Here is a 23,734-nt window from a genome sequence, read left to right on the forward strand (position 1 = left end):
CTAGCTGGGCTATTGTCTAATGTCTACATGGTTATAATATGTTGGATGGAACTGACATCATCATTGGTTGATGTCAGTTGTCAGCCAATGACCTTGCATGTTCGGTCACCCCTAAATACGTAGCCGGTAACATCATCCGAGGCTTAGTCACTTGTTTCCTGATTAAAAAATAAAACCTCATTTATGTTCTATAAGACCTACATCTAGAACAAAGTACAAGATAGTTATACTCAGTCAGGTGAGACTTTAGTTGGATCCTTCATTGGTACTGAGCAGATGTTGCATTAAAGGACTTTAATATTGGAAACTGAAAGGACATTTCTGCTCCTCTCCTCTTCCAACCTCTCGCATGACTGGTTGAGATGGACGGCCATGACTTGCTGAAGTTACACAAGATGGAGAGAGAGAGAGAGAAGAATGACATGATGGAGAGAGAGAGTGCTGATAGCAGATGAGGGAGAGGCAGTTTGAAAGATTGATGGTGATAGGAGAGAGGAAAAAGAGGGATATGGCAGTCTGGCATTTTTAGACCTATCACGTCCCTGTAGGTGTAGAGACACACAACACATTGGCTCATTAGTTCAGCTAGCTAGCATATCACAAGCCTCAAAGTGCTTGGTGAAGCGCTCCGCCAATTAGCCTAGTGCCATGCTAGCCAGTGAACCTCCCGAGCTGCCTACCAATTACTGTTCAATCTGATACTCTGTGTGTGTGTGTGTGTGTGTGTGTGTGTGTGTGTGTGTGTGTGTGTGTGTGTGTGTGTGTGTGTGTGTGTGTGTGTGTGTGTCCCATAGGCACAGCCAGGCTTCATAGTAACACACACAGACATACACACGCTCCGTCTTTCACACACACACACACACACACACACACACACACACACACACACACACACACACACTTTCAAAACTCCGTATTAATAGGCAGGATCATTAGGACCTAACTATGAATAGAACAATAATTATTGGGGGGGAATTGGCTGATTGAGTGATGGACAGGAGGCATGGCCAATTGGAGTCATGGGAGCATGAATGTAGCCCCACCCCTGTTGTTAGGCTTTAAATACAAGCCAGCAAAAGGTCCTGCCCTTCAATTGAGATAATTACTGGGCAGCAGTAAGAGCCTAGCTTGTCCAGACACAGGGAGGAAAGAGCCAGAAGGGGAGGGGCACCTTGTGATCTTTTTACCCCTGGGACAGCATACCCTAAGGGGGTTGAAACACTTACCACGTGCCCCGCTGCTGTAGACACAGGGGAGAACCGGGAGGGGCGCCTTGAAGCCTTTTTACCCCTGGGACAGCACACCCTAAGAGGGTGAAAGCACCCACCATCTTCTCCCCTCTTTTCTGCCCATCCAGGGACCATATCGAGTCGTGACATGGTCCACCACTGCCGTCTGGGAAACCAAGTCCCCTGCCCTCACAACACAGAGGACCAGATTACTGCCATTATCTCCTGAACAACCTTGTCCTCTTTGTCGTCAACAAACATAACGTCTCAATAAAGCTCTGTGTTTCCTGTAACTCCATAGGCCCTGTGAACACAAAACAACCACCATATGTAATAATGGTGCTGGATTGTATTCCCCTAGTACTTATTTGCTGATGGAGAACACAATACAAGACCAAGAGAGAGGCTCTGAGCGGAAATCATTTTTTTAAGGCGTTTACTATTAGAATGAAAGAAACCACTATATGAATCCGTGTGACTTTTTGAACGGTTTCTGGAGAGAGCTGGAATTGTTTGATTGTGTGGTTGTGAGTTGGAATAGTCATTGTCTACTTGCTTCCAAGTCTTATTCTGGGAGTGTGGTACAGAGCAATGATGACACACTATCAAGTGAACTCCACCCCAAACCCAAAGGAATGGTTCTAGGATTCCTATTCCTATCTTGTGGCCTTGCTGGTCATGGTTCAAATAACTCAATGGTCACATAGTGAATGAAACTCATCTCCTTGTGACATGCTTCTTCTTCTTCATAGTATGCACAGTAACAGCACAGTAACAGAGTCACTGCGCCACATGTTCAGTACACCTTCCAGTGTATGAAGTGCAGACGATGAAACCTAATGTGTGTGTTATTATTCTGTCCACGTAAGGCAGTTGTCAGCGTCTGGGAGGAAGACTCGTCAGAGAGTTCTACATACAGGTACATGTTTTATTCTCTGTATGAATGACTAACAACCTGTCTCTGTACGGTATCCTTGTGTTGTTCAGGTAAGGCCAATGCCAACGTGGCATGGGAGGAGGACTCGTCAGAGGGCCCACCGTCGGCCCCCGTCAGGATAGCCTTCGTCCTGGTGGTCCACGGGAGAGCCTCACGACAGTTCCAGAGACTTTTCAAGGCCATCTACCACACCTCACACTACTACTATATACATATAGACCAGGTAAGACTATAGACTACCATCTACCACACCTCACACTACTACTATATACATATAGACCAGGTAAGACTATAGACTACCATCTACCACACCTCACACTACTACTATATACATATAGACCAGGTAAGACTATAGACTACCATCTACCACCTCACACTACTACTATATACATATAGACCAGGTAAGACTATAGACTACCTCACACTACTACTATATACATATAGACCAGGTAAGACTATAGACTACCATCTACCACACCTCACACTACTACTATATACATATAGACCAGGTAAGACTGTAGACTACCTCACACTACTACTATATACATATAGACCAGGTAAGACTATAGACTACCATCTACCACACCTCACACTACTACTATATACATATAGACCAGGTAAGACTATAGACTACCATCTACCACCTCACACTACTACTATATACATATAGACCAGGTAAGACTATAGACTACCATCTACCACACCTCACACTACTACTATATACATATAGACCAGGTAAGACTATAGACTACCATCTACCACACCTCACACTACTACTATATACATATAGACCAGGTAAGACTATAGACTACCATCTACCACCTCACACTACTACTATATACATATAGACCAGGTAAGACTATAGACTACCATCTACCACACCTCACACTACTACTATATACATATAGACCAGGTAAGACTATAGACTACCATCTACCACCTCACACTACTACTGTATACATATAGACCAGGTAAGACTATAGACTACCATCTACCACCTCACACTACTACTATATACATATAGACCAGGTAAGACTATAGACTACCATCTACCACCTCACACTACTACTATATACATATAGACCAGGTAAGACTGTAGACTACCTCACACTACTACTATATACATATAGACCAGGTAAGACTATAGACTACCATCTACCACACCTCACACTACTACTATATACATATAGACCAGGTAAGACTACCATCTACCACCTCACACTACTACTATATACATATAGACCAGGTAAGACTATAGACTACCATCTACCACACCTCACACTACTACTATATACATATAGACCAGGTAAGACTATAGACTACCATCTACCACCTCACACTACTACTATATACATATAGACCAGGTAAGACTATAGACTACCATCTACCACCTCACACTACTACTATATACATATAGACCAGGTAAGACTATAGACTACCATCTACCACCTCACACTACTACTGTATACATATAGACCAGGTAAGACTATAGACTACCATCTACCACCTCACACTACTACTATATACATATAGACCAGGTAAGACTATAGACTACCATCTACCACCTCACACTACTACTATATACATATAGACCAGGTAAGACTATAGACTACCATCTACCACCTCACACTACTACTGTATACATATAGACCAGGTAAGACTATAGACTACCATCTACCACCTCACACTACTACTATATACATATAGACCAGGTAAGACTATAGACTACCATCTACCACCTCACACTACTACTATATACATATAGACCAGACTATAGACTACCATCTACCACCTCACACTACTACTATATACATATAGACCAGGTAAGACTATAGACTACCATCTACCACCATATAGACCAGGTAAGACTCACACTACTACTATATACATATAGACCAGACTATAGACTACCATCTACCACCTCACACTACTACTATATACATATAGACCAGGTAAGACTATAGACTACCATCTACCACCTCACACTACTACTGTATACATATAGACCAGGTAAGACTATAGACTACCATCTACCACCTCACACTACTACTATATACATATAGACCAGGTAAGACTATAGACTACCATCTACCACCTCACACTACTACTATATACATATAGACCAGACTATAGACTACCATCTACCACCTCACACTACTACTGTATACATATAGACCAGGTAAGACTATAGACTACCATCTACCACCTCACACTACTACTGTATACATATAGACCAGGTAAGACTATAGACTACCATATACGACCTCACACTACTACTATATACATATAGACCAGGTAAGACTATAGACTACCATCTACCACCTCACACTACTACTATATACATATAGACCAGACTATAGACTACTATCTACCACCTCACACTACTACTATATACATATAGGCCAGACTATAGACTACAATCTACCACCTCACACTACTACTATATAATAAGACCAGGTAAGACTATAGACTACCATCTACCACCTCACACTACTACTGTATACATATAGACCAGGTAAGACTATAGACCACCATATACCACTCACACTACTACTATATAAATATAGACCAGGTAAGACTATAGACTACCATCTACCACCTCACACTACTACTGCATACATATAGACCAGGTAAGACTATAGACTACCATATACAACCTCACACTACTACTATATACATATAGACCAGGTAAGACTATAGACTACCATCTACCACCTCACACTACTACTATATACATATAGACCAGGTAAGACTATAGACTACCATCTACCACCTCACACTACTACTATATACATATAGACCAGGTAAGACTATAGACTACCATCTACCACCTCACACTACTACTATATACATATAGACCAGGTAAGACTATAGACTACCATCTACCACCTCACACTACTACTATATACATATAGACCAGGTAAGACTATAGACTACCATCTACCACCTCACACTACTACTATATACATATAGACCAGACTATAGACTACCATCTACCACCTCACACTACTACTATATACATATAGACCAGGTAAGACTATAGACTACCATCTACCACCTCACACTACTACTATATACATATAGACCAGGTAAGACTATAGACTACCATCTACCACCTCACACTACTACTATATACATATAGACCAGGTAAGACTATAGACTACCATCTACCACCTCACACTACTACTATATACATATAGACCAGGTAAGACTATAGACTACCATCTACCACCTCACACTACTACTATATACATATAGACCAGGTAAGACTATAGACTACCATCTACCACCTCACACTACTACTATATACATATAGACCAGGTAAGACTATAGACTACCATCTACCACCTCACACTACTACTGTATACATATAGACCAGGTAAGACTATAGACTACCATCTACCACCTCACACTACTACTATATACATATAGACCAGGTAAGACTATAGACTACCATCTACCACCTCACACTACTACTATATACATATAGACCAGACTATAGACTACTATCTACCACCTCAACCTACTACTATATACATATAGACCAGGTAAGACTATATACTACCATCTACCATCTACCACCTCACACTACTACTATATACATATAGACCAGACTATAGACTACCATCTACCACCTCACACTACTACTATATACATATAGACCAGACTATAGACTACCATCTACCACCTCACACTACTACTATATACATATAGACCAGGTAAGACTATAGACTACCATCTACCACCTCACACTACTACTATATACATATAGACCAGGTAAGACTATAGACTACCATCTACCACCTCACACTACTACTATATACATATAGACCAGGTAAGACTATAGACTACCATCTACCACCTCACACTACTACTATATACATATAGACCAGACTATAGACTACCATCTACCACCTCACACTACTACTATATACATATAGACCAGGTAAGACTATAGACTACCATCTACCACCTCACACTACTACTGTATACATATAGACCAGGTAAGACTATAGACTACCATCTACCACCTCACACTACTACTATATACATATAGACCAGGTAAGACTATAGACTACCATCTACCACCTCACACTACTACTATATACATATAGACCAGACTATAGACTACCATCTACCACCTCACACTACTACTATATACATATAGACCAGGTAAGACTATAGACTACCATCTACCACCTCACACTACTACTGTATACATATAGACCAGGTAAGACTATAGACTACCATCTACCACCTCACACTACTACTATATACATATAGACCAGGTAAGACTATAGACTACCATCTACCACCTCACACTACTACTATATACATATAGACCAGACTATAGACTACCATCTACCACCTCACACTACTACTATATACATATAGACCAGGTAAGACTATAGACTACCATCTACCACCTCACACTACTACTACTATACATATAGACCAGGTAAGACTATAGACTACCATCTACCTCACACTACTACTATATACATATAGACCAGGTAAGACTATAGACTACCATCTACCACCTCACACTACTACTATATACATATAGACCAGACTATAGACTACTATCTACCACCTCACACTACTACTATATACATATAGGCCAGACTATAGACTACCATCTACCACCTCACACTACTACTATATAAATAAGACCAGGTAAGACTATAGACTACCATCTACCACCTCACACTACTACTGTATACATATAGACCAGGTAAGACTATAGACCACCATATACGACCTCACACTACTACTATATAAATATAGACCAGGTAAGACTATAGACTACCATCTACCACCTCACACTACTACTATATACATATAGACCAGGTAAGACTATAGACTACCATATACAACCTCACACTACTACTATATACATATAGACCAGGTAAGACTATAGACTACCATCTACCACCTCACACTACTACTATATACATATAGACCAGGTAAGACTATAGACTACCATCTACCACCTCACACTACTACTATATACATATAGACCAGGTAAGACTATAGACTACCATCTACCACCTCACACTACTACTATATACATATAGACCAGGTAAGACTATAGACTACCATCTACCACCTCACACTACTACTATATACATATAGACCAGGTAAGACTATAGACTACCATCTACCACCTCACACTACTACTATATACATATAGACCAGACTATAGACTACCATCTACCACCTCACACTACTACTATATACATATAGACCAGGTAAGACTATAGACTACCATCTACCACCTCACACTACTACTATATACATATAGACCAGGTAAGACTATAGACTACCATCTACCACCTCACACTACTACTATATACATATAGACCAGGTAAGACTATAGACTACCATCTACCACCTCACACTACTACTATATACATATAGACCAGGTAAGACTATAGACTACCATCTACCACCTCACACTACTACTATATACATATAGACCAGGTAAGACTATAGACTACCATCTACCACCTCACACTACTACTATATACATATAGACCAGGTAAGACTATAGACTACCATCTACCACCTCACACTACTACTGTATACATATAGACCAGGTAAGACTATAGACTACCATCTACCACCTCACACTACTACTATATACATATAGACCAGGTAAGACTATAGACTACCATCTACCACCTCACACTACTACTATATACATATAGACCAGACTATAGACTACTATCTACCACCTCAACCTACTACTATATACATATAGACCAGGTAAGACTATATACTACCATCTACCACCTCACACTACTACTATATACATATAGACCAGACTATAGACTACCATCTACCACCTCACACTACTACTATATACATATAGACCAGACTATGGACTACCATCTACCACCTCACACTACTACTATATACATATAGACCAGGTAAGACTATAGACTACCATCTACCACCTCACACTACTACTATATACATATAGACCAGGTAAGACTATAGACTACCATCTACCACCTCACACTACTACTATATACATATAGACCAGGTAAGACTATAGACTACCATCTACCACCTCACACTACTACTATATACATATAGACCAGACTATAGACTACCATCTACCACCTCACACTACTACTATATACATATAGACCAGGTAAGACTATAGACTACCATCTACCACCTCACACTACTACTATATACATATAGACCAGGTAAGACTATAGACTACCATCTACCACCTCACACTACTACTATATACATATAGACCAGGTAAGACTATAGACTACCATCTACCACCTCACACTACTACTATATACATATAGACCAGACTATAGACTACCATCTACCACCTCACACTACTACTATATACATATAGACCAGGTAAGACTATAGACTACCATCTACCACCTCACACTACTACTGTATACATATAGACCAGGTAAGACTATAGACTACCATCTACCACCTCACACTACTACTATATACATATAGACCAGGTAAGACTATAGACTACCATCTACCACCTCACACTACTACTATATACATATAGACCAGACTATAGACTACCATCTACCACCTCACACTACTACTGTATACATATAGACCAGGTAAGACTATAGACTACCATCTACCACCTCACACTACTACTGTATACATATAGACCAGGTAAGACTATAGACTACCATATACGACCTCACACTACTACTATATACATATAGACCAGGTAAGACTATAGACTACCATCTACCACCTCACACTACTACTATATACATATAGACCAGACTATAGACTACTATCTACCACCTCACACTACTACTATATACATATAGGCCAGACTATAGACTACCATCTACCACCTCACACTACTACTATATAAATAAGACCAGGTAAGACTATAGACTACCATCTACCACCTCACACTACTACTGTATACATATAGACCAGGTAAGACTATAGACCACCATATACGACCTCACACTACTACTATATAAATATAGACCAGGTAAGACTATAGACTACCATCTACCACCTCACACTACTACTGCATACATATAGACCAGGTAAGACTATAGACTACCATATACAACCTCACACTACTACTATATACATATAGACCAGGTAAGACTATAGACTACCATCTACCACCTCACACTACTACTATATACATATAGACCAGGTAAGACTATAGACTACCATCTACCACCTCACACTACTACTATATACATATAGACCAGGTAAGACTATAGACTACCATCTACCACCTCACACTACTACTATATACATATAGACCAGGTAAGACTATAGACTACCATCTACCACCTCACACTACTACTATATACATATAGACCAGGTAAGACTATAGACTACCATCTACCACCTCACACTACTACTATATACATATAGACCAGACTATAGACTACCATCTACCACCTCACACTACTACTATATACATATAGACCAGGTAAGACTATAGACTACCATCTACCACCTCACACTACTACTATATACATATAGACCAGGTAAGACTATAGACTACCATCTACCACCTCACACTACTACTATATACATATAGACCAGGTAAGACTATAGACTACCATCTACCACCTCACACTACTACTGTATACATATAGACCAGGTAAGACTATAGACTACCATCTACCACCTCACACTACTACTATATACATATAGACCAGGTAAGACTATAGACTACCATCTACCACCTCACACTACTACTATATACATATAGACCAGGTAAGACTATAGACTACCATCTACCACCTCACACTACTACTGTATACATATAGACCAGGTAAGACTATAGACTACCATCTACCACCTCACACTACTACTATATACATATAGACCAGGTAAGACTATAGACTACCATCTACCACCTCACACTACTACTATATACATATAGACCAGACTATAGACTACTATCTACCACCTCAACCTACTACTATATACATATAGACCAGGTAAGACTATAGACTACCATCTACCACCTCACACTACTACTATATACATATAGACCAGACTATAGACTACCATCTACCACCTCACACTACTACTATATACATATAGACCAGACTATAGACTACCATCTACCACCTCACACTACTACTATATACATATAGACCAGGTAAGACTATAGACTACCATCTACCACCTCACACTACTACTATATACATATAGACCAGGTAAGACTATAGACTACCATCTACCACCTCACACTACTACTATATACATATAGACCAGACTATAGACTACCATCTACCACCTCACACTACTACTGTATACATATAGACCAGGTAAGACTATAGACTACCATCTACCACCTCACACTACTACTGTATACATATAGACCAGGTAAGACCATAGACTACCATATACGACCTCACACTACTACTATATACATATAGACCAGGTAAGACTATAGACTACCATCTACCACCTCACACTACTACTATATACATATAGACCAGACTATAGACTACTATCTACCACCTCACACTACTACTATATACATATAGGCCAGACTATAGACTACCATCTACCACCTCACACTACTACTATATAAATATAGACCAGGTAAGACTATAGACTACCATCTACCACCTCACACTACTACTGTAGACATATAGACCAGGTAAGACTATAGACTACCATATACGACCTCACACTACTACTATATAAATATAGACCAGGTAAGACTATAGACTACCATCTACCACCTCACACTACTACTATATACATATAGACCAGGTAAGACTATAGACTACCATCTACCACCTCACACTACTACTATATACATAACCAGGTAAGACTATAGACTACCATCTACCACCTCACACTACTACTATATATGGATGGACATTCATAAAATTCCATTGCTGGCTGAAATGGTTGGCTACAACCCAGTAAGCACGAGCCGTTGTCTTTTGGACCTGTCTGGATGTCATTTTTTGGAGTTCAACAAATGTTATTTTACCTTTATGTAACTAGGCAAGTCAGTTAAGAACAGATTCTTATTTTCAATGAACGGTGGGTTAACTGCCTTGCTTAGGGGCAGAACGACAGATTTTTGACCTTGTCAGCTTAGGGATTTGATCTTGCAACCTTCTGGTTACTAGTCCAACACTCTAACCACTAGGCTACCTAGGCTACCTGCCAGCCCATTACGATAGGCTTTCCACATAGATGGGCATTCATAAAATTCCATTTCAGGCAACACTGTAGGCTACACCTCAGTAATCATAGACTGAAGCAGATGCCTTTTGGACATATTTTTGGGGTGCAGTTCCGGACCAGCCTTGACTTCCACAGACTTTGGTTTTTGGTCCTGTCCGGATCACCAATCATCACCAATCATAGACGTCTACTTTTTGGTCTTGCCTATGGTGGCAGAACGTCAAGGACCAGCCCTGGAATCAAGTGTGCTAGACAGTATCTCTCAAGGAACAGGGTTGGAGAGCCCTGGCCTTACACCATTATCCTCTCCTACGTAGGATATTGGCTTAAACCAGGGGTGTCCAACTCATTCCATGGAGGGCCTAGTGTCTGCTGGTTTTTAGATTTTCCTTTCAATTAAGACCTAGACAACCAGGTGAGGGGAGTTTCTTACTAACCAGTGACCTTAATTCATCAATCAAGTCCACGGGTGTAGAACAAACCTGCAGACGCTTGGCCCTCCGTGGAATGAGTTTTGAAACATTTTAAACTCTTCCTCTTCTCTCCCCCTCCAGCGCTCCAACTACCTTCACAGACAGGTGCAGGCCCTGGCCTCCCAGTACCCCAACGTGAGGGTGACGCCCTGGAGGATGGCTACCATCTGGGGCGGTGCCAGCCTGCTCACCATGTACCTCCGCAGCATGGCAGACCTCATCACCATGACCGACTGGAGCTGGGACTTCTTCATCAACCTCAGCGCTGCAGACTACCCCATCAGGTGACTGGGGTGGAGGTGACAGGGGGGTAGGGGGTGAGGGTTAGGCTGGTGGGGGGTAGAGGCTAGCAGCATGTCAGACCTGATCACCATGACCGACTGGAGCTGGGACTTCTTCATTAACTTCAGCGCTGCAGACTACCCCATCAGGTGACTGGGGTGGAGGTGACAGGGGGGTAGGGGGTAGGGGGTGAGGGTTAGGCTGGTGGGGGGTAGAGGCTAGCAGCATGTCAGACCTGATCACCATGACCGACGGAGCTGGGACTTCTTCATTAACTTCAGCGCTGCAGACGACCCCATCAGGTGACTGGGGTGGAGGGGCAAGGTTTTCCAGATAGTTGACCTACTGTGCATTCGGAAAGTATTCAAGACCCCTTGACTTCCACATTTTGTTACATTACAGCCTTATTCTTAAAAGGATGACATTTCCCCCCCTCATCAATCTACACACAATACCCCATAATGAAAAAGCAAAAAACAGGTTTATCGACATTTTTGCAAAAGTATTCAATATTCAGACCCTTTACTCAGTACTTTGTTGTAGCACATTTGGCAGAGGTTACAACTTCATGTTGTCTTGGGTATGACACTACCAGCTTGGCACACCTGTATTTGGGGAGTTTTTCCCATTTTTTTCTGCAGACCCTCTCTGTCCGGTTGGATGGGGAGCATCGCTGCACAGCTATTAACAGGTCTCTCCAGAGATGTTCAATTGGGTTCAAGTCTGGGCTCTGGCTGGGCCACTCAAGGACATTCAGAGACTTGTCCTGAAGCCACTCCTGCATTGTCTTGTGCTTAGGGTTGTTGTCCTGTTGGAAGGTGAACCTTCGGCCCCAGTCTGAGGTCCTGAGCGCTCTGGAGCAGGTTTTCATCAAGGATCTCTCTATATATACTTTGCTCTGTTCATCTATTCCTTTGACATCATGTCTTGGTTTTTGTTCTGACATGCACTATCAACTGTGCGACCTTATATAGATTGGTGTGTGTCTTTCTAAATCATGTCCAATGGAGTTGTAGAAACATGTCAAGGATGATCAATGGAAACAGGAGGCACCTGAGCTAAATATTTAGTTTCATAGCAAAAGGTCTGAATACTTATGTAAATAAGGTATTTTTGTTTTTTATTTGTGATAAATTAACAAAAATGTCTACACATGTTTTTACTTCGTCATTATGGGGTATTGTGTCTAGGCTGATTTCTTTTATTTAATCCATTTTAGAATAAGGCTGTAATGTAACAAAATGTGGAAAAAGTCAAGGGGTCTGAATACTTTCCGAATGCACTGTCTATGTTTAAGTATGGAAGGAACAGCAGCTGTGTTGACAGCAAATTGGATTTAATGGAACGTCTTGGTGTTGCAGGATGTTTTGGGCCGCGTCTCCTTCGAAGCAGTCAAGCTGGTTAGGGTTGAGTGGCCAGGAGAAATACTACTTCACATGCTCACGTCCCTGTGTGACCTGACATGAAAGGACTCTGACGTTACAGAACTGAACGCTTTGAACACCAGTTTGGTCGTGTTATGGATACAGTACCAAAAGCCATCTGAATAACTACCAGACAGTAAACACAGCTATATAACCCCATAGGCCCTCAGGGAATCCATACAGTCACATTCACTGTACAACCACTGCAGACTTACAACAAAGACCCGAGCTAAACAACTTAAATAGATCAATCACAGTAGATCTCCGGTTCTTCTTAAGGTGATTGCACATTTGTTCCCCCCGAACTCCAATCCCTCTCCTGGCTTACTTACTCAGTTGAATAGGTTACATGATGAACTGATTGCATGTTAATTGCCCCTAGGTCAATATGTATTGACTTTTCAAATGGGTGGTGTTTGTTTTTGTGTGTGTGTGTGTGTGTGTGTGTGTGTGTGTGTGTGTGTGTGTGTGTGTGTGTGCGTGCGTGCGTGCGTGCGTGTGTGTGTGTGTGTGTGCGTGTGTGCGTGTTTGTGCGTGCGGCACCGCCCCAGATGGTAGCCATTCTCCAGGTGCTTGGGACAGAGGCCACCTGTCTGTGGAGGTAGTTGGAAGGCAAGAGAAGGAGAGTTTAAAACTCATTCCACCGAGGGACGAGTGTCACACATACACACCATTGTGAACCTCAAGGTCATTAGTCCCTCATAGACTTCAATCACATACTTTCCCCAGATGGCCACCAGTTGCTGTAATCGCCATTGTGAAAAAGGAAACTGGACCTTGTGTGTCCAACACTTGGAGCTAAGATGGAAGGTATAAAGAAAGAGGTGGTTGCCCTGTGTTGTTTTATAGTCCAACACGTGTGGTTGGTTAATATACATGGTTTGTATACACAGGCTCAGGAGACACCCCTGTTTGTGTTCACCCTGTCAGGGAAATGTTCAGGGAAATATTTATGTTTCTGAAAGAGCTTACTTTTAGTCTGTTGCCATGTAGATATGTGCTTGTCGTAGATATTATGGGATAGTGTGCGAACGGTGAGAATAGTTCTGACTTTGATGCTCAATCATAAAAGTAGAGTGTCTGTCTTTTTGTCTGTCTGTCTATGTGCTCTCAAGTGTGTGTGTGAGTGTAACTGTGAGCCCGTGCTTTTTGTGTGTGTGTGTGTGTGTGTGTGTGTGTGTGTGTGTGTGTGTGTGTGTGTGTGTGTGTGTGTGTGTGTGTGAGTGTGTGAGTGTGTGTGTGTGTGTGCGCGCGCCTAATGCCTTGTATATGCCTGTGTTTGCATAATGTGAGTGTATGCTTGCGTCTGCCACTGTGTGAGTGGAAGTGTTTGTGGTGTGCTGGTGAGCCGTTTCTTTCTTCCTGTCTGTCTCCTCTTCTTCTCTTCACTTTCATGGCGGTGATGTGGCAGTGGAAAGGGCTGACACTGGAGGTTTTTATAGGCTCATCAGGAGAGAGATGGAGGGAGAGGGAGTGATAGAAGAGACAGAAGAGAAGGGGGAAAGAGAGAGGTTACACGTTGGCATAGCAGACAGTAATATCTTCGCTTAGCAAGTGCTTTTTTGGACCACTTCTTGGATTTGACTCAAGTTTCCTCATTTAGACCATATTTACATACATTAACCCACAACACTCTGGTCATTAATGCACTCCCTCAATGCACTCCTGCTCACCTACAAGGCCGTACAGTGATACAATCAAAAATAAGAACACTCTGTGACAGATTATACTTGCCTTGGACAGCCCTCTTCAATTCAGTTCAATTCAACTGTCAAGTGAGTGTAGAATGAAGCCAACCAGACTTTCCAGCTGCTCTACCAAATACTGTCCAGCTGCTCTACTAAGACTGTCCAGCTGCTCTACTAAAGACTAACCAGCTGCTCTACTAAGACTGTCCAGCTGCTCTACTAAGACTGTCCAGCTGCTCTACTAAGACTGTCCAGCTGCTCTACTAAGACTGTCCAGCTGCTCTACTAAGACTGTACAGTTGCTTTACTAAAGACTATACAGCTGCTTTACTAAAGACTATCCAGCTGCTTAACTAAAGACTATCCAGCTGCTTTACTAAAGACTGTCTAACTGATTTACTAAGACTGTCCAGCTGCTCTACTAAAGACTGTCCAGCTGCTCTACTAAGACTGTCCAGCTGCTCTCCTAAGATTGTCCAGCTGCTCTACTGAAACTGTCCAACTGCTCTACTAAAGACTAACCAGCTGCTCTACTAAGACTGTCCAGCTGCTCTACTAAAACTGTCCAGCTGCTCTACGAAGACTGTCCAGCGGCTCAATTAAAACTGTCCAGCTGCTCTACTAAGACTGTCCAGCTGCTCTACTAAAGACTGTCCAGCTGCTCTACTAAAGACTGTCCAGCTGCTCTACTAAGACTGTCCAGCTGCTCTCCTAAGATTGTCCAGCTGCTCTCCTAAGATTGTCCAGCTGCTCTACTAAAGACTAACCAGCTGCTCTACTAAGACTGTCCAGCTGCTCTACTAAAACTGTCCAGCTGCTCTACTAAGACTGTCCAGCGGCTCAATTAAAACTGTCCAGCTGCTCTACTAAGACTGTCCAGCTGCTCCACTAAAGACTAACCAGCTGCTCTACTAAGATTGTCCAGCTGCTCTACTAAAGACTAACCAGCTGCTCTACTAAGACTGTCCAGCTGCTCTACTAAAGACTAACCAGCTGCTCTACTAAGACTGTCCAGCTGCTCTACTAAAGACTAACCAGCTGCTCTACTAAGACTGTCCAGCTGCTCTACTAAAGACTGTCCAGCTGCTCTACTAAGACTATGCAGCTGCTCTACTAAGACTATGCAGCTGCTTTACTAAAGACTAACCAGCTGCTCTACTAAAGACTGTCCAGCTGCTCTACTAAAGACTAACCAGCTGCTCTACCAAAGACTGTCCCGCTGCTCTTCTAAAGACTAACCAGCTGCTCTACCAAAGACCTTCCAGCTGCTCTACTAAAGACTGTCCAGCTGCTCTACTAAGACTGTCCAGCTGCTCTACTAAGATTGGCCAGCTGCTCTACTAAAACTGTCCAGCTGCTCTACTAAAGACTAACCAGCTGCTCTACTAAGACTGTCCAGCTGCTCTACTAAAACTGTCCAGCTGCTCTACTAAGACTGTCCAGCTGCTCTACTAAGATTGGCCAGCTGCTCTACTAAAACTGTCCAGCTGCTCTACTAAAGACTAACCAGCTGCTCTACTAAGACTGTCCAGCTGCTCTACTAAAACTGTCCAGCTGCTCTACTAAGACTGTCCAGCTGCTTTACTAAAGACTATCCAGCTGCTTAACTAAAGACTGTCCAGCTGCTCTACTAATTACTATTCAGCTGCTCTACTAAAGACTATACAGCTGCTCTACTAAAGACTTTCCAGCTGCTCTACCAAATACTGTCCAGCTGCTCTACTAAGACTGTCCAGCTGCTCTACTAAAGACTAACCAGCTGCTCTACTAAGACTGTCCAGCTGCTCTACTAAGACTGTCCAGCTGCTCTACTAAGACTGTCCAGCTGCTCTACTAAGACTGTCCAGCTGCTCTACTAAGACTGTACAGTTGCTTTACTAAAGACTATACAGCTGCTTTACTAAAGACTATCCAGCTGCTTAACTAAAGACTATCCAGCTGCTTTACTAAAGACTGTCTAACTGATTTACTAAGACTGTCCAGCTGCTCTACTAAAGACTGTCCAGCTGCTCTACTAAGACTGTCCAACTGCTCTACTAAAACTGTCCAGCTGCTCTACTAAAGACTGTCCAGCTGCTCTACTAAAGACTAACCAGCTGCTCTACTAAGACTGTCCAGCTGCTCTACTAAAGACTAACCAGCTGCTCTACTAAGACTGTCCAGCTGCTCTACTAAAGACTAACCAGCTGCTCTACTAAGACTGTCCAGCTGCTCTACTAAAGACTAACCAGCTGCTCTACTAAGACTGTCCAGCTGCTCTACTAAAGACTATCCAGCTGCTCTACTAAGACTATGCAGCTGCTCTACTAAGACTATGCAGCTGCTCTACTAAAGACTAACCAGCTGCTCTACTAAGACTGTCCAGCTGCTCTACTAAAGACTAACCAGCTGCTCTACTAAGACTGTCCAGCTGCTCTACTAAAGACTAACCAGCTGCTCTACTAAGACTGTCCAGCTGCTCTACTAAGACTGTCCAGCTGCTCTACTAAGACTGTCCAGCTGCTCTACTAAGACTGTCCAGCTGCTCTACTAAGACTGTACAGTTGCTTTACTAAAGACTATACAGCTGCTTTACTAAAGACTATCCAGCTGCTTAACTAAAGACTATCCAGCTGCTTTACTAAAGACTGTCTAACTGATTTACTAAGACTGTCCAGCTGCTCTACTAAAGACTGTCCAGCTGCTCTACTAAGACTGTCCAGCTGCTCTACTAAAACTGTCCAGCTGCTCTACTAAAGACTGTCCAGCTGCTCTACTAAAGACTAACCAGCTGCTCTACTAAGACTGTCCAGCTGCTCTACTAAAGACTAACCAGCTGCTCTACTAAGACTGTCCAGATGCTCTACTAAAGACTAACCAGCTGCTCTACTAAGACTGTCCAGCTGCTCTACTAAAGACTAACCAGCTGCTCTACTAAGACTGTCCAGCTGCTCTACTAAAGACTATCCAGCTGCTCTACTAAGACTATGCAGCTGCTCTACTAAGACTATGCAGCTGCTCTACTAAAGACTAAGCAGCTGCTCTACTAAGACTGTCCAGCTGCTCTACTAAAGACTAACCAGCTGCTCTACTAAGACTGTCCAGCTGCTCTACTAAAGACTAACCAGCTGCTCTACTAAGACTGTCCAGCTGCTCTACTAAAGACTAACCAGCTGCTCTACTAAGACTGTCCAGCTGCTCTACTAAAGACTGTCCAGCTGCTCTACTAAGACTATGCAGCTGCTCTACTAAGACTATGCAGCTGCTTTACTAAAGACTGTCCAGCTGCTCTACTAAAGACTAACCAGCTGCTCTACCAAAGACTGTCCCGCTGCTCTTCTAAAGACTAACCAGCTGCTCTACCAAAGACCTTCCAGCTGCTCTACTAAAGACTGTCCAGCTGCTCTACTAAGACTGTCCAGCTGCTCTACTAAGATTGGCCAGCTGCTCTACTAAAACTGTCCAGCTGCTCTACTAAAGACTAACCAGCTGCTCTACTAAGACTGTCCAGCTGCTCTACTAAAGACTAACCAGCTGCTCTACTAAGACTGTCCAGCTGCTCTACTAAAGACTAACCAGCTGCTCTACTAAGACTGTCCAGCTGCTCTACTAAAGACTATCCAGCTGCTCTACTAAGACTATGCAGCTGCTCTACTAAGACTATGCAGCTGCTCTACTAAAGACTAACCAGCTGCTCTACTAAGACTGTCCAGCTGCTCTACTAAAGACTAACCAGCTGCTCTACTAAGACTGTCCAGCTGCTCTACTAAAGACTAACCAGCTGCTCTACTAAGACTGTCCAGCTGCTCTACTAAAGACTAACCAGCTGCTCTACTAAGACTGTCCAGCTGCTCTACTAAAGACTGTCCAGCTGCTCTACTAAGACTATGCAGCTGCTCTACTAAGACTATGCAGCTGCTTTACTAAAGACTGTCCAGCTGCTCTACTAAAGACTAACCAGCTGCTCTACCAAAGACTGTCCCGCTGCTCTTCTAAAGACTAACCAGCTGCTCTACCAAAGACCTTCCAGCTGCTCTACTAAAGACTGTCCAGCTGCTCTACTAAGACTGTCCAGCTGCTCTACTAAGATTGGCCAGCTGCTCTACTAAAACTGTCCAGCTGCTCTACTAAAGACTAACCAGCTGCTCTACTAAGACTGTCCAGCTGCTCTACTAAAACTGTCCAGTGCTCTACTAAGACTGTCCAGCGGCTCAATTAAAACTGTCCAGCTGCTCTACTAAGACTGTCCAGCTGCTCTACTAAAACTGTCCAGCTGCTCTACTAAGATTGTCCAGCTGCTCTACTAAAACTGTCCAGCTGCTCTACTAAAGACTAACCAGCTGCTCTACTAAGACTGTCCAGCTGCTCTACTAAAGACTAACCAGCTGCTCTACTAAGACTGTCCAGCTGCTCTACTAAAGACTGTCCAGCTGCTCTACTAAGACTATGCAGCTGCTCTACTAAGACTATGCAGCTGCTTTACTAAAGACTAACCAGCTGCTCTACTAAAGACTGTCCAGCTGCTCTACTAAAGACTAACCAGCTGCTCTACCAAAGACTGTCCCGCTGCTCTTCTAAAGACTAACCAGCTGCTCTACCAAAGACCTTCCAGCTGCTCTACTAAAGACTGTCCAGCTGCTCTACTAAGACTGTCCAGCTGCTCTACTAAGATTGGCCAGCTGCTCTACTAAAGACTGTCCAGCTGCTCTACTAAAGACTAACCAGCTGCTCTACTAAGACTGTCCAGCTGCTCTACTAAAACTGTCCAGCTGCTCTACTAAGACTGTCCAGCGGCTCAATTAAAACTGTCCAGCTGCTCTACTAAGACTGTCCAGCTGCTCTACTAAAACTGTCCAGCTGCTCTACTAAGATTGTCCAGCTGCTCTACTAAAACTGTCCAGCTGCTCTACTAAAGACTAACCAGCTGCTCTACTAAGACTGTCCAGCTGCTTTACTAAAGACTATCCAGCTGCTTAACTAAAGACTGTCCAGCTGCTCTACTAATTACTATTCAGCTGCTCTACTAAAGACTATGCAGCTGCTCTACTAACGACTATCCAGCTTCTCTACTAAGACTATACAGCTGCTCTACTAAAGACTTTCCAGCTGCTCTACCAAATACTGTCCAGCTGCTCTACTAAGACTGTCCAGCTGCTCTACTAAAGACTAACCAGCTGCTCTACTAAGACTGTCCAGCTGCTCTACTAAGACTGTCCAGCTGCTCTACTAAGACTGTCCAGCTGCTCTACTAAGACTGTCCAGCTGCTCTACTAAGACTGTACAGTTGCTTTACTAAAGACTATACAGCTGCTTTACTAAGACTGTCCAGCTGCTCTACTAAGACTGTCCAGCTGCTCTACTAAGACTGTCCAGCTGCTCTACTAAGACTGTCCAGCTGCTCTACTAAAGACTAACCAGCTGCTCTACTAAGACTGTCCAGCTGCTCTACTAAGACTGTCCAGCTGCTCTACTAAGACTGTCCAGCTGCTCTACTAAGACTGTCCAGCTGCTCTACTAAGACTGTCCAGCTGCTCTACTAAGACTGTACAGTTGCTTTACTAAAGACTATCCAGCTGCTTAACTAAAGACTATCCAGCTGATTTACTAAAGACTGTCTAACTGATTTACTAAGACTGTCCAGCTGCTCTACTAAAGACTGTCCAGCTGCTCTACTAAGACTGTCCAGCTGCTCTACTAAAACTGTCCAGCTGCTCTACTAAAGACTAACCAGCTGCTCTACTAAGACTGTCCAGCTGCTCTACTAAAACTGTCCAGCTGCTCTACTAAGACTGTCCAGCTGCTCTACTAAGATTGTCCAGCTGCTCTACTAAAACTGTCCAGCTGCTCTACTAAAGACTAACCAGCTGCTCTACTAAGACTGTCCAGCTGCTCTACTAAAGACTAACCAGCTGCTCTACTAAGACTGTCCAGCTGCTCTACTAAAGACTAACCAGCTGCTCTACTAAGACTGTCCAGCTGCTCTACTAAAGACTAACCAGCTGCTCTACTAAGACTGTCCAGTTGCTCTACTAAAGACTGTCCAGCTGCTCTACTAAGACTATGCAGCTGCTCTACTAAGACTATGCAGCTGCTTTACTAAAGACTAACCAGCTGCTCTACTAAGACTGTCCAGCTGCTCTACTAAAGACTAACCAGCTGCTCTACTAAGACTGTCCAGCTGCTCTACTAAAGACTAACCAGCTGCTCTACTAAGACTGTCCAGCTGCTTTACTAAAGATTATCCAGCTGCTTAACTAAAGACTGTCCAGCTGCTCTACTAATTACTATTTAGCTGCTCTACTAAAGACTATGCAGCTGCTCTACTAAAGACTATCCAGCTTCTCTACTAAGACTGTCCAGCTGCTCTACTAAAGTCTAACCAGCTGCTCTACTAAGACTGTCCAGCTGCTCTACTAAGACTGTCCAGCTGCTCTACTAAGACTGTCCAGCTGCTCTACTAAGACTGTCCAGCTGCTCTACTAAGACTGTACAGTTGCTTTACTAAAGACTATACAGCTGCTTTACTAAAGACTATCCAGCTGCTTAACTAAAGACTATCCAGCTGCTTTACTAAAGACTGTCTATCTGATTTACTAAGACTGTCCAGCTGCTTAACTAAAGACTATCCAACTGCTTAACTAAAGACTATCCAGCTGCTTTACTAAATACTTTCCAGCTGATTTACTAAAGACTGTCCAGCTGATTTACTAAGACTGTCCAGCTGATTTACTAAATACTATGCAGCTGATTTACTAAAGACTATCCAGCTGCTTAACTAAAGACTATCCAGCTGATTTACTAAACACTATGCAGCTGATTTAATAAAGACTATGCAGCTGATTTAATAAAGACTATCCAGCTGATATAATAAAGACTATCCAGCTGATTTAATGAAGACTGTCCAGCTGATATAATAAAGACTATCCAGCTGATTTAATGAAGACTGTCCAGCTGATTTACTAAAGACTGTCCAGCTGATTTACTAAAGACTATCCAGCTGATTTACTAAAGACTATCCAGCTGATTTAATAAAGACTATCCAGTTGATTTAATAAAGACTATCCAGCTGCTTAACTAAAGACTATCCAGCTGATTTAATAAAGACTATCCAGCTGATTTACTAAAGACTATCCAGCTGATTTACTAAAGACTATCCAGCTGATTTTAGGAACCGTATACATGTTAACAAGAATCTCTATAGGTATGTAGTATAGACTCTCTCTCGCCCTCTTTTGGTCAGTTGTAGGTTATAACCCACCCAAACGTATATGCACAACTTTGATTCAGAAATAACTTGTGATATGGACTTGCCAACTATTCAAGTGTGGTAAGAGCACAATAGTATAGTATAGTACAGTATAGTACAGTACATTACAGGTACAGTATAGTATAGTACAGTACAGTATAGTACAGTACAGTATAGGTACAGTATAGTACAGTACAGTATAGGTACAGTATAGTGCAGTACAGTATAGTACAGTACAGTATAGTGCAATACAGTATAGGTGCAGTATAGTGCAGTACAGTATAGGTACAGTATAGTGCAGTACAGTATAGTGCAGTACAGTATAGTGAAATACAGTATAGTGCAGTACAGTATAGTATAGTACAGTATAGGTACAGTATAGTACAGTACAGTATAGGTACAGTATAGTGCAGTACAGTATAGGTACAGTATAGTGCAGTATAGTACAGTATAGGTACCGTACAGTGTAGTACAGTATAGCACATTACAGTATATTACTGTATAGTACAGTATTGTTTAAAAAATATATATATATATTTTACCTTTATTTATACAGGTTTTTTTCTCATTGAGATAATATCTATTTTCCAAGAGAGACCTGGTCCAATAGCAGCAGGGGGAACAATGTTTCAGACCAAACAACTTACACACACTAACACAACATTAAACAAAACTATAAACACACATACAGTACAACAATTACATATTACATTAAAAACACAAACATCTTGACTAAAAACAGCTGGCCTAAAAACAATTACACTCTTCTATGATACATACATCGATCAAGTGTTTAAACTCCACCAACTAAACAAGATCAACACATTTTAATATGTTCAGGAGAGAATTCCAGGACCACGGTGCTAAGTAACTAAAACTATTTCTACCATGACCTGTTCTAATTTTTGGTACTGTTAGAAGCAAATCAGAATGGGACCGTAATTTATATTTATTTACTGACCTGACTAAAAAAGAACAGAGATACAATGGCATTTTACCCAATATGGCCTTATAAATCAGTGTATACCAGTGTTAAGCCTACGTAAGGTCAATGACGACCAGCCAACAGCGCTGTAGAGATCACAATGATATGTTAGACGTTTCTGATTTGGAATTAACCTGAGGGCTGCACGATACACTGAATCAATTGCTCTCAGGGTAGTGGCTGAGGCCTGCATATATATAATCACTACAATCTAAAACCGACAGTAATGTACATCGTACCAGCTCCTTCCTGGCCTCAAAAGAAAAACAAGCCTTATGCCGGTAATAAAATCC

At 42.2% G+C, this 23,734-nt stretch overlaps 1 protein-coding gene across 1 annotated transcript in view; it reads left to right on the forward strand.

The window, feature by feature from the left end:
• Nucleotides 1-23,734, forward strand: part of LOC135524505 (xylosyltransferase 1-like) — a 150,770-nt gene that overhangs the window by 74,097 nt on the left and 52,939 nt on the right. The window contains exons 3-4 of the mRNA XM_064952096.1: nt 2,217-2,389; nt 11,919-12,121. Of these exons, the coding sequence (XP_064808168.1) occupies nt 2,217-2,389; nt 11,919-12,121 (376 nt within the window). The remainder of the gene's footprint in view (nt 1-2,216; nt 2,390-11,918; nt 12,122-23,734) is intronic.

The sequence above is a fragment of the Oncorhynchus masou genome, chromosome 4 (assembly GCF_036934945.1).
Source record: "Oncorhynchus masou masou isolate Uvic2021 chromosome 4, UVic_Omas_1.1, whole genome shotgun sequence".
Taxonomy (NCBI): domain Eukaryota; kingdom Metazoa; phylum Chordata; class Actinopteri; order Salmoniformes; family Salmonidae; genus Oncorhynchus; species Oncorhynchus masou.